At 56.3% G+C, this 12922-nt stretch overlaps 3 protein-coding genes across 3 annotated transcripts; 1 reads left to right on the top strand and 2 right to left on the bottom strand.

The window, feature by feature from the left end:
- The first annotated feature begins 136 nt into the window (after positions 1-136).
- On the top strand, positions 137-1767 carry NECHADRAFT_68547 (uncharacterized protein). The gene is made up of 2 exons (XM_003052213.1): positions 137-276; positions 392-1767. Exons 1-2 carry the CDS (start codon positions 204-206, stop codon positions 1612-1614), a joined length of 1296 nt encoding a protein of 431 aa, XP_003052259.1. The 5' UTR covers positions 137-203; the 3' UTR covers positions 1615-1767.
- An 831-nt stretch (positions 1768-2598) lies between these two features.
- NECHADRAFT_79250 (uncharacterized protein) lies at positions 2599-5456 on the bottom strand (the record flags this gene model as incomplete). The annotated part of the gene is made up of 7 exons (XM_003051758.1): positions 2599-3544; positions 3611-3778; positions 3832-4454; positions 4513-4592; positions 4655-4908; positions 4985-5119; positions 5377-5456. 7 exons carry the CDS (start codon positions 5454-5456, stop codon positions 2599-2601), a joined length of 2286 nt encoding a protein of 761 aa, XP_003051804.1.
- A 4428-nt stretch (positions 5457-9884) lies between these two features.
- Positions 9885-11641, bottom strand: NECHADRAFT_68543 (uncharacterized protein). Its single transcript, XM_003051757.1, has 2 exons — positions 11420-11641; positions 9885-11367 (listed from the first exon to the last, which is right to left on the bottom strand). The coding sequence occupies exons 1-2, from the start codon at positions 11566-11568 to the stop codon at positions 10125-10127; spliced, it is 1392 nt and encodes a 463-aa protein (XP_003051803.1). The 5' UTR covers positions 11569-11641; the 3' UTR covers positions 9885-10124.
- Positions 11642-12922: the final 1281 nt, after the last annotated feature.

The raw sequence follows: 12922 nt of genomic DNA, 5'->3' as shown, positions 1-12922 counted from the left end.
CACCCCAGAGATTCGGGCCGCCCCACAGTGCCATCCGCATTGAGCAGGAGCTCTCCTCTCCTCATTGCCCTTGGTCTCCAGCTCCAATTTTCTGCCATCTCCCGTCATCTGGCGCCGTTGGCCTCTTCGCTCTCCTCTTCCTCCTCTCCTCCTCCCTCTCCCGCCACGACGCTCCCTAACCTCCATCGATTAACCCCCCAATCATGGCCTCCTTCTTCAAGAACGCCTTTGGAGGCGGCAAGGCTGCCGAGGAGCCTGTCGCGAGCCCCGATTCGGGTGAGTTCAGCTGCCCCCCTCTTCTCGCTTCTCCTCCCCCGAGTTTCGATAATTGCGCCACACTGCGGCGCGTGGAGATAGCATCATGACTGACGCGCGCGACCGCATCTTCCAGACTTTGCCGACTTCGCCGATGCTGCCAGCCCGGCTCCTGAGCCTATCGTGCCCGATGCCTCTACTGAGAGCGTCGCTCCCGCCGTCACCGCTCCTCCTTACACCAAGTGGTACAACGTCCACGAGCGCCACTCCCTCTCCGAGTTCAGGCTTGAGGGCATGATCCTCGTCATCTCGAGCTTCATCTTCCTTCTGCACATGATTGGCGCAACACGCAACCGCTCTAGGGCCAAGGCTTGGATACGCGCTCACGCTCCTGCTCTCCAGAAGGAATTCGCTCTCGTTGGCTTTGGCGGCGTCCCCACCTTGGACAATGATGTCAAGCCTGATACTCTGATCAAGGAGAAGTCGCTCTTCGAGTTTGCGACCTACGCCACTGGCCGACAGAACACGGCTTTCATGGATGTCAAGCTCACTCTGACCAAGAAGTTCAACCCCATTATCAACGGATTCGAGCACATCATGGGCTTCTTCGTCGAGTCCTTCGACGCCCCCCACGATGTCGCTGAGGCATTGATCTATCCTTTTGATGGCAAGGAGAACCTTACTGTCCCCGCTCTCCCCGGTGCCGCCGAGGTCCGCGCCAAGGATTCCAAGAGCACCTACGATGGCTTCGTCTGGGCTGTTGTTCACAAGGATGTCATGCGCCAAGTTCGCGACCAGCGATACGATCTGTCTCTCACCTTCACCAAGGATAACCCCAAGCTGCCCCTCTGGCTGACTGTCATGAGCGAGAGCGCCGAGGTTACCGATGCCCTCCTCACCCCTGAGCTCATCGAGGCTGTTCAGAGCGCCGGCGATCTGTTTGAGTACCTCATCGTCTCGGACCAGCCCACCGACAAGCCCGTTACCCTTGAGGAGACCTCTCCTCGCAAGCGTCTCTTCCTCAAGTACCGCCTTCCCTCCAGTGGCAACTATGAGAAGCTTCTGCCTCTCTTCTCTTACTTCCTGCAGCTTCCCGACGCCCTTGTCAAGGTTGCCCACTTCCGCCCCGAGGTCACCAAGAAGGTCCGCAACACCCGTGAGAACGCCATCGCCGAGATTAAGAAGCTCGCCGAGGATCAACGCCAGGAGGAGCGCTCTTTGGAGAAGGAGAAGGCTCGCAAGGCTAAGCGTGACGCTGACCTCAAGGGTCTCGACGCCAAGGCCCAGAAGAAGTATCTCGACAAGGAGAGAGAGAAGGAGATGCGCAAGTCGCAGAAGCGACAGACTATGCGTGGTTAAAACAACCTCTGGGTTATGGGGTAGGGAATGGAGATGTTTCTCCTCGCTCACGCCTGGATGCTCTAGGGATGAAAACTGTATCAATAGTTTATGGCCACTAATTATGGGGGTGTTTATGTTGGATAGTCCATATTAAATGACACGATGTTTTATAACCAAGTACCATGGCACTCAATGTGTTCACTCACAAACGTTTGACACAAGCAAATAAAACGACAAGTTGGTATCATTGTAGCTATATGCAATTCAATGTACGGTGGATGAGCACCCGTTTTGCACATGGAATATTTTCTTTACGACTCTTTACTTTTTATCCTGCCCTTGGTCGACAGCATCCATCCAACCTATGCTCCGATACACCGTCCTAGAAAGTATAGATAACCTCCACTAGATATAGTATAGTATAGTATGTATGACTTTGTGCCTCTCCAGAACAGAACCGACTAGGTAAGAATTGTAGATGGTGGCTGTGAACCCGTAAAACAAATAAAAATAACGACGAATTGTCAATCTCTCTTGAACTCGGCCCAGTCTTCTGTGAGTATCCCGTCTTACACAACGTAGTTTTTTTTTGGTTCTCCTCGCGATAGTGGCTCGGTACCCCGTCACCCTGTGCACGGGATACACTGGATGGCGTGGCATTTCGCTGTAGGGCCATGGACCTTGGAGCTTGTGAGCCCTGGTGTATCCAGGGCGTGCTGCTGGACTCGGTTGCTTCTCGAGCGGACATGATCCAGCAGCAGTGTCTTCTGGACACGCCTTCTAAGCGCGAGGGATGAATAGCAAAGCATCCCGGAACTTTTCAGGTCTGCGACTCCTGCTAGATAGTGCTTCAATCGGTCCATGACATCCCATCATGTGGACCGGGCGTTCCGTGCATCTCAGCCGAACGCCCGCTCCGATGGACGCCTCCGAGGGGCCTGTATGTGTTTCCTCCAGCTTCCCTCAGCCCATACAGGGCTCAAGGAAGAAACCCAAGACCGTTCAAGGTCCCATCCACATGCCCCCATTGGCGGTGCCAGCCATGCTTTCAGGGCTAGGACCAAAGCCATATCCAAACAGAGTGGAGAACTCATCCATGACCTGTGGCACAGATGGGAAGGTCGCGTCCATGCCCATAAAGGGGCTGGCTGCGTGCATGGCCGGCATGCCTGGGCGAGTTGTGCTGCCTGCTCCCCTCCAGAATGCATTCGGGTTGGGGGGCAGCGGCATGGAAGCCTCGGGTGAAGATTCGTGCCTCATCTCTTGGGGGGGCACATCGTTCTTCCACAGGAGCTCCCATTTCTTGAACCTCGAGTAGTCTGTCTCCCGACCCGAGGGATCAGCAGTAGCGTCTAGCCGCGAGATGGCTCGCTCAAAGACTTCAATCAAGGAAGCCTCAGAGCGGGCCGACTCGCCACCGGCCGACATCTCTTTGATCATAGCCATGCCCGTGCGGAGACCATCGCGCAGCCTGTCGGTCTTCTTCTGCAAGCATTGGGTGATGATAACAAGCAGGGCAGCCCGACAAGAGCTGAACTCGGTGTACGATGCACGTGCAAGGCCGATGGTGGTCTGCAGCAAGTGACATGTCTCCACGATGGTCAGCGCAGCTTCGACGCAGTCTGCAACCAGGATGGAACGGGGGTTCGACTTGTGGGGGGTGTTGGGTCGCTGGTTGTTCGAGTCGGCCGGCGAACTCGAGGTACTTGCGTTACCCCGGATGGCCTCACGGGGAAAGATGAAGGGCCTCCCAGCATACATGCGTAGAAGACAGTACTCCAGCTTCAGATGCATGTCAGCGCGCGAGATTGGGTTCTGCAGGTTGATCTCCTTGCGGAATGCCGTCTCCGGGAGTGAATCCCACCACTTCCGAAGCTCCTCCTTCATGTCGATAACCCGCTGCAGACCTTCATTAATCTCATGCTTCTGGGATGTTCGAAGCACTGATCTGTTGGCGGTTGTCAGCACAGGATCCTTCAGGGGGTACCATCTTGGCGTGGCGCAATTGACTTACATCTCATGTGCGATCTTTCCAAGGGCCTGATTCAGCCGCAGCGTCGCGAGCATGTGCGCGACATTCGCGGGGTTGGATGGCATGATGTCGGGTCGATCTGCAGGCATCTCCGCATCCACATCCTTGCTCTGGATGGACAGAGGTCGTCCGTGATAGATCCCAACTCTCCTACCTACATGTTAGTCTCCTGATGTGAGATTGATGTAAGGGCTAGAACATACTTCTCGGTTGTATAGGCTGTCCACCACACGCGATTCCTCGTCTCACGGACGTAGGGGTCAAGCCCCTCGGCCGGCCACTTCCTGTGCATACCATTCTGGATAGCCAGTTTCACCGCGAGGTTGAGGTAGATGTACGACAGCCCCGAGGCATCCAGGGGCAGAGTGTAAATGCCAATAAGGAGAATGGCCTGGACACTCTCGAGTGAGGCCACTGTGATGACGTCGGGAACGAGCTTGCATGCTTGCTGATAGAACATGACGCCGATGGTGTCCTCTGAAAATGGGCTTGCATCGGCCCCCTTTCCGTGGTCATCTCTCCCTGTGCGAGAATCCAAGTAGGCGTACTGGGTGCCGATGGCAAAGATGATCCAAATCATGCAGAGCGTGCCGACTTCGCGACGAGACATGCCCCCAGGGTTCTGGTAAATCAGATCAAGCTGCTCGGCGAGCCATGCCCTTTCGACGTAGAAATAGTTGGTTTCGGCATGCTTGTAGAAGGCCTGGACTAGGAATTCGGCAACGTATCGAGGGGGTAGTGCTGAGAGAGATGTTTGAGTGTTGGTAGACGACTGTAGCTCCTCGGCTCGGTAATACTCCTTGAAACTGAGAGTACCCGGTGCGTCCTATGTAGACCCGAATTTTAGAATTATCATGGCAAATGGGGTGCAGGAAAAGACGTACGTGGCGGTCTGGCACACACTGCTCGATCCACTGTTTTATTCGCATCGAAAAGTTCCAATGGGAGAACTCGCCCGAGTAGTCTTGAACACGAGGTTAGCCGATATGCCCAAAATCGATTGTCGCAAGCAGCGGTGAGTCTCACGAGTGGTGTTGTTGTCCAGGGGCTGGACTGTATAATTCTCATCATCCACGCCCAAGTAGTCGGAGCCTGGTGATCCCACAACGGGAGCCTGTCGGTGGACTTGTGTTATGTCAGGGTTCTTGTTGTCAACAGCCTCGGCCATGGCCTTGATCGATTCGGGGTCGAGGGGGATGTTGCCGGCATAATGCGTGATGATCTTTTCCATGTGGGCGATGCGCTGGAGAAGCTCAGCGTTGCTTGCGCCAGACCGGTTTCTGTGTCAGGCAAGAGCCGAACGTTAGCAACGGCTGTGACGCATATCGGCGGTGGAACAACGGCGCGGAGAATTACCTTGCGGAACCGTCACCGCCATCAGCATCTCGCGCGGTAGGACCTAGGAACTCGCATTGGCGATGTAGGCGTGTGCATCTTCTGCACGGGACGCCGCCATCACACTTCTCCTTTTGGCGTCGGCAGCCATCGCAACTGCAGACAGTGGGTTAGCATGAGAGTCGCGCCGATGGAAGTAGAGCGAATATCGGAGTAGACCAAAGGGCAGAAGGGATGATTGGATGTCGAGGAACCGAATGAGGTAGATGGCGACAAGGCTGAGGTGGGCACGGCCGTAATCCGATTTCAGGCAGAGAGACAGCCGGCCCTTACCCAAGACTGATTGATGCCCCTACGAGGCATTGCGGCGAAGAATCGACAGGTCGCAACTGCGGGAAAGGCGGGAGACTCACGCTCGAAGGGCTCGCTTGCGCTCTCTTTCGGCCTCACGGCGCTGCCTGTGCTTTTGCAGGCTCTGTTGTTGGTTGTCCATTCAGGAGGACGCGCGCGACGGCGCGGGGCCGATTGCGGCGGGCGGGATGGGAGGACTCCTGGGACCTCGAGCGACGGGGAGGCCCGTAGATCCCAGCAAAAAGGCGTGGAGATCCGGAGGGTTCAACGGAACGGCGATAGGCGAGGGTTGGGGAGGGTCGTAGGATATGTGTGAGGTGAGGTTGAAGGTTTAGGTTGAGGGGATCACGGGAGTTTTGCGGCTCACGACTAGATCGAGGCTTGTGAGGCAAAAAGCTCCATCCAGGACCCTGCGGGTGGATGCGCAGCGCAGCGGAGCAGCAGCAGTGGCAGTGGCCGTGGCCGTGGCCTAGCAGCCAAAAAGGTGACAGCGACTAGGTACAGGAGCCAGTACAGTAGCCAGCACAGTCGATAGCACCCGAGCAATGTCAGGTTTCCCACAAAAAACTCCAGTTGCAGTGAGCAAGGTTGACAAGGTCAGGTCGTTCGTTTCGGGTCCGGTGTGGGTTTTCTGGGTTGCTGGTGGGGGGAGCAGACCACGGTGCCTTTTCTTTTGGGCTAAGTACCTAGGTAAATAGGTGGCCAGTGAGTCGAGTCGAGACGAGTCGTGACTTGTGACTTTTTTGTGGTCAGAGATCCGCGGCGTCTTGTTAGCCGAACGTGACGAGAGACCAGAGCGAGACGAAGGAGAGGAACAGAAGAGATAAGTAAGACGCGGGGATCGCGGCTAGCGCCAATTTTAGTGGCGTTGGCGGAGTCGCAGCAAGACAGTCCGTCGACTCCGTCGTGTCCGTAGAAGCCGCTTGAAACCCGGTGGAGGCTAGTAAGAGCGAGTGAAGCGCCCGCACCAAGACGACGGATGCCAGTAGCAGATGGCTGTGTTATTGTTGTTGGACTCGAGCTGACGTTTCCCTAGGTTGACGTGTATGTGAAGGGAACCTTGAAGGCTGTGGAAGCTGAAGAGATGACGACTGAGACGAGTTGAGTGTTTTGAGTGGTTCAAAAAGAAACGAAGGAGCCGTGCTGGTAAAGACGGCTGAGAGCTTCCAGATTGCGAGTTTGATGTTCGAGACTTTGGGGAGAGGGCACTAGTAGTCTATCTACCACCCCCCTTGACCCTGGAGGGGCTAGGCAGGTTGATGCCGCTGATGCTTGTCGTGGCTTGCTGCTTGTTGCAGGTGCTGAGGGGTCTTGATGCTGTGAATCGGGATTGCTGTTGCTGCAAGCCCACGATGGTCGACTAGACGAGCTGGTTGGTGCGCAACGCCAATTGGTTGCAGCAGATGGCGAGCCAGCACTTTGCTTTTTCAGACTGCAGCGAGCGAACGAGCGAGTGCCTAGGGGAGGCGAGGGGATTTGCGCAGGAGGGTCTCGGCCTGTCTTCCTTGGGATGGACGGTTTTAGATTGTTGGTAGTAACCGTGCCGTGCAGAATGTGCCTCGACGCACCGCCGGACTTGACTTGGTTGGCGATCACTCACTCATCGGCCTGCCGTCAGGCCTTGAGACTGGGGGCTGGAGCGTGCTCGAGGTGGGCGGGCTGGTTGCTGAGTGGCAGCGATAGGTGTAAACGGCGTCACAGGGCGTCAGAGGAGCGTGGCATGGCCGCATGGACAGGGTCGCTTTTCTTCTGTTCCTTTCTTTCCTTACTTTGTCAGGTTGGGAAATTGGAATCTGTTAAAATGAGGAGCGGATGCAACGGAGGGTGACGTTATTCCAAGTTTGTTCTACAACCCTGTGTGGAGCTTGATGAAGATGCAGCCAGGGGAATAAACCAGGATGGCTAGGCGAGGAGTGGAAGATCAAAGCCTGTCCACGCAACTCTGGAAGGCTGAGAGAAGACTGTGCTGTTTGGCTAGGAACCTAGAGGTAAAAACAAAGGCGAGACAGCGTGCACAACGGGAGGCAATGCGACTGCAGATGGGCCCGCGCTTCGTGCAGATGACAGGGAAATCCACAAGGATGACAGAGGGAACCTGAAAAGACACCATCGACCACGAGCTGATGACAATCGTCGGTTCACCTCATCGGGACTAGCGCCTTGCCTAGAAGCACCTCTTTAGAGCGGGGCGGGGCGGGGCGGAGCGGGGACAATACATGGGGACAACACTCGAAGAGCTACGAGGAAGGCGCCATTCATCAATTGATAACGGGTTACCCCTTGTTTCTCGACGACCCTTGGCAAAGCTTCATTGCTACAATTACCGCGAGCCCTGCCGTCCAAGACAAGTCAAGACCAGACGCAACCATATCACATCACAGCCTAATCGGCCGCAGCTGCTGGGAAATGGCGTCTTGGTCAGCAGATGCGGTGCATCCATAACCCACCGAGCCCCTGCGCAGACAAATGACATTGCACGCATTGAAGCTGGGGGAAGATGCCACATGGATCGGACATGGGTGCTGGTATGGGGATTCCGTCCACCCAATGCTCCTCTCACCAACCAGCCTCTCCTGCTCGACTCCCCGATCGAGACATGGTCGACGCCAGACGGAGCATTCTCAAGGACGAGCAGAGCCGTGGGCTTGGATAACTCTACCGCACTGACCAACAGACATCCATGGACGACACGACAAGACACGACACGCCCCCCATTTCCCCACTCTCTTCGACACGCCGCATGAGATGTCGCACGTCTTCACGGACCACAAACGCCTCACTTTGATTTGATTGACATTCGTCAATGACAAGGGCCTTGATCTTTGGACCAACTCCAAAACATCCAAGGCAGGCCGACAGGCAAGGGCAGCAAGCACCGCCATCCATGGATTCGTAACGACCTCACCCTCATGGGTTATGCCTTGGTTTTTGCGGGGGTTGACCGCTTATCGAGCACCATGACGACGATTCTCGAGATCTTCCAATCCCCTTCTCAAGAGCCAAAGCAGGTCCTGACTGACAGCCAGCACCCGCGTGCAGGACCCTTGCCTTGCTTCCCGTCCATGGAGCTCGGCCCCTGGTGGTGATGGCCGTGCCCAGGATGGGATGCGAGATAGTTTCCGATCCCCAGCTTCTGCATCGACGACCCACGGACATATCAGCATTGTACGAATTCGCCCTTCCAACAAACCATCCCATGTCACATCCTCCTGACATGCCGTCCAGTCAATAGAGCAAGCCTCTGTCACATGAGCACGTTAGCTCCATGTCGTCGAGGTCCCCTGGATGCAACGTTGGGCTCTGTCGGTTCCGAGCAGCGACGCCCCTGAACATCGGCGTGCCGTCCCGTCCATCAACCGGGCTTGAGACACGGCCGATTTACCCCAGACCGCGGTGAACGCGCGCACCGCCCAGTACCCGAGCCTCGTTGACTCGGCTCCGGCAGCCTATTTAGCCATTATCCTCACTTCTGCCGCCCTCAATGGGACGTTGGGGCTTATCAATGGCTCGCATAGCTTGGCGGCTGTACACCATCTCACTCTGGTGGCTGCCTCAGACCTGCATAGCAGGGCGCCCAACCTCTTCCCTCCACGACTATCCCTTCTTGGCATGCCGTCCAGACAGACAAGGACACGAGAGCCTCTCCCTCTTTTCATTCTGATCGAGATGTAACAGGAAATAACCACAAAGGTGGTAGGAAGAAGCAAGGTGGATCGGCTGTTGCACAAGATGGGTCTCGAGATTGCATCGTGCAGCTCGCCAACCCATTATCCCACGGCATTCGGTATCTCTCTAACCACTCGATGGCATCGGAGCTCACCCTCGACCGGCCGAATCCGACATGGATCCCCCTTCTCACTGCACCCATCGCCCTTGGCACCTCAGATTTGCCCCGATCCTCTTGCTGCGCTCTCAGTCAATCCCTCGTCTGCAAACGCCAAACTGCCGCAGCGACGAATGCCAATGTCCCTCTCCCACCAGCTACTGCAAGCCACAGAGGACTTCTGGACCCCCAGTCCCTGGTCGACGGGCAGACTGCACTCGCACACGCCTCGTCTCTGCGGTCTCGACGGAGGCCTGCGTAAGCCTCTCCTGTGTATTGAAACTGCAGGTCTCCCCGATTTGCAGACGTTCGCCTCCTCGATGTGATAGGTAAGATCAGCACGTGGCAGAGCTTTCCTTTCTCGCCCGCCTCCGCGGTTCAATTATCCCCAACGGGTCGTGTTTGACGCCGGAGAACGAGAGCAATGCCGAGCCATGCGAGGTCAAGTCGGCAATGGCCGGCGTTTGGGGATACATGCACCGACGTGCAGCTTGAGGTGGGCGTTGAGTGGCCATGAGAAGTGATACAGCATGCCAAGATGCTCGAGCGCAGCTGGTAAATCTCAATCTCAATGCCGAGATCGAGTTGTCTTGGTTCATGGTTCATTACCTAGAGTTGAGTGGCATTGAGTGGATATGTGATTCCTTGAGTTCTTGGCAACGATATACCGATACTATGCGTTATCAAAACTCTGTCTCACTGTCTCACATTGACTATTCACATATCGTAATGCACAATGACCATCATAGTAATGGTAATTTTGTTTGATTTCCAGTACCTTAACGTACGCCTTGCGTAGAACTACTTCTGTCATGATCGACGCCCGTCTGTTCCTGCTCGGGTATTACCAGTTTATTCGAACAATTCGTCTCCTTTTTCTTTTCCCATAAAACATGTCCCAAAAAATGCAACGCTAGTAGTAGACATGATGATGCATAAAATCCCAATTCCCGTCCCGTTGACCCCTAGTAGTACTTCACAGACATCTTACAGAGCGCCAATGACCTTGTCGAAGGCGTTGACGAGGATAGGAACGTGCTTCTCCTCGAAGATGAGCATGGGTCGGAGGCGGACAGTGTTCTTGCCGCAAGTTCCAATGTTGACACCAATGTGGCGCATGGAGCGAACGAGAGCAGCAGGGTCCTTGGTGTCGAAGGCGATGAAGGTGCCCTGGTCCTTGCCTCGGAGGTTCTTGATGTACTCGGGGTACTTGGTAGCCAGGCGAGCGAGCTCGTTGTAGAGGTGGTGGCCGACACGGGCAGTCTGCTCAACCAGCTTCTTGTCCAGGATCTCCTGGATGACAGCCTTGCACATGATGACACGGGCAGGGTCGCCGATCCAGGTGTTGAACTGGCGGTAGGCCTTGTCGGGGATGAGCATCTCGTTACCGAAGAAGTAACCGGCAGTCTGGGCCTTCTTGGAGAAGGTGACCATGTCAGGGGGAGAGGTCAGGTTCCAGTGGTCGTGGCCCCAGAAGGAACCAGTGGCACCGAAGCCAGTCTGGACCTCATCGGCGATGAGGCAGGTACCGTGTCGCTTGGTGATGTCACGGAGACCCTGGAAGAAGGCAGGGGAGGCGTGGTTGTCACCACCCTCGGACTGGATGGGCTCAACGATGAGACCGGCAACGGGGCAGTGCCACGAGGTGATGAGGCGCTCAACCTCCTCGAGGCATCGCTTCTCCTCGGCGGCATTCTCCTCAGTGTGCTCCTCGAGAGGGTACTTGAGGGCAGGGAAGGGAGCCTGGGGCCAGTTGAAGCTGGGGATATCAAGCTTGTGGACGGCCTTGGAGCGGGTGGTGGAGAGAGAGCCGAAGCCACGGCCGTGGAAGGAGTTGCTGAAGCTCATGATGGCGAGCTCGGGGGAACCAGGCTTGGAGTTCTCGAGGCAGGAGTTGATCTCCTCATCGTTCCAGTCAACACCCTCACCACGCTGGCGGCGTCGGTAGAGCATGAAGGCAGCCTTGTAGGCCAGCTCGTTGGCCTCGGAGCCAGACTGAGCAGTGAAGATGTAGCTGAGGCCCTTGGGGGCAACCTTCATGAGGCCGTTGCGGAGGATGTCAACCCACTGGTCGGAGGGGAAGTTGCCCATGGCAGGTCGGTTGACGAGGGCAGAGGCCATCTCGGGGGACTTGGCAGCCTCGATCAGGGTCTCGTTGTTGTAGCCAACGGGGATGGAGGCGATCTGGGCGTAGACATCGAGGTACTTGTTGCCGTCAACATCGACAATGCTGCGAGTTGGTTAGCCATTGAAAGTCTGTATCAAGAGCAATTGAATCGTACTAGTTGTCGTGGGACTTGTCGTAGTCAACCACGAAGTGGACAGCACGGGCGTCGAAGATGGCATCGAGGCGCTTGGTGCTGGCCTTGGAGACGGGACCAGGGATCTCCGTGGTGACGGTGGTCTTGGGGGTCTCGACGAAGGCAGGCATCTTGAAGGTGTTGATGAAGATCTCTAAAGGGTGTTGATTGTGTTTCCTCTGGGGTATCAAGTGTGTGTGCGAGGATAGAGAGTCTGGATGTCCTGGAGAAGAATCGAGGTCAAGATGGACGTCGGGGGAGGAGCTATTATAGCAATCGACGGCGGCTTCGGAGCTGCTATGGACGACGACGAGGAAGGAGTGGCACCAACCAAGATCGGGAAGGCAATTGGAAGGCCTCGACAAGCCCGCCTGCCCCTCTCCGATGATTGTTGCGGCTCATGGAGACGGTGGCAGGCTCAAGCAGAGGCAGAGACTCAATCGTGGGACCGGAGTCGAGAGACCGACCGGCTCGCAGCCGGAGGGGGAGGCTCACGAGACCTCAGACGCGCCGCCACTTGTACCTCCGTCCAGCGGAGGGAAAGAAAAGGTACCCGCTCGGTGGGAGGAACGGCAGGGAGGGGACCCGGCACTTGGTGGGTGTTTTGCGTGGCAAACATGTACCCTGGCCTTGATGATGGAAGTCGGCGGAGGTACCGAGGACGGGGATGTACGATACCGAAGCGACGGGGCCTGGGTTGCCCTTGTCTAATGGTTCATGGGGGAGAAGAGATGTGGGAGGCTGAGTGGTACTCTACATGAAGCTCTGTACCGCGCGGTAATCTCGCAGTACAACCACTGCCCTCGTTCTGGACACTGATGACCTTGCAGTGAGAGACAAACATGTACCCCCACCATCTGGGACTTGAACGCCCCGGACATTGGATCGTCGGTAGCGGCCCCGGGGATGCTTAAGGCGCTGTGAGCGCTGTCGGCACTGCAAGATCCCCTGCGAGGATAGTGGTCAGAGCGCCTGGAAGGTTCTGTCAGACAGGCCCGGTGTCGTCGATATCTGGAGGAGACTTGACTTCCCCCACCGGCTCACGATGGAAAAAGTCTGTGTGTATCAACGGCGGCACCGAGAGACCAAGCCTGAACCTGGAGAACCCCGTGGATAACTTGAATCCAATCTCCACTGAATTCCCAGTTTTCACCACGATTCTCCATCGTCACTAGACCTTGCCGCTTGCTTCTCGCTCCGGCCACCAGACATCTAATTTTTTCCTTCTCCATTCCCCACCTCCACCAGCTCCGATGGGGATCTCTTCGCAGAATCCAAGGCACATGACACACCCACATCCTGTTCTTGGCTAATGTCACACCTCGCTTCCCAGCCGTTCACCTTTCATGTCACACCCTCCATCTCACACGCCCATGCCCGGCCCGGCCCTCAGTCGGTGCCGTCTGTAAGTTTGTACCCTCACGGAACCGGCATCGCGGGCGGCTTCAGTTCAAGGCCTCAATCGCGCTCAAGAAACGGCAGCGT

The sequence above is a fragment of the Fusarium vanettenii genome (genome assembly GCF_000151355.1).
Source record: "Fusarium vanettenii 77-13-4 chromosome 4 genomic scaffold NECHAsca_3_chr4_2_0, whole genome shotgun sequence".
NCBI lineage: Eukaryota > Fungi > Ascomycota > Sordariomycetes > Hypocreales > Nectriaceae > Fusarium > Fusarium vanettenii.
Note: the sequence above shows the minus strand (reverse complement) of the source record. Positions and strands in the feature narration are given on the sequence as shown.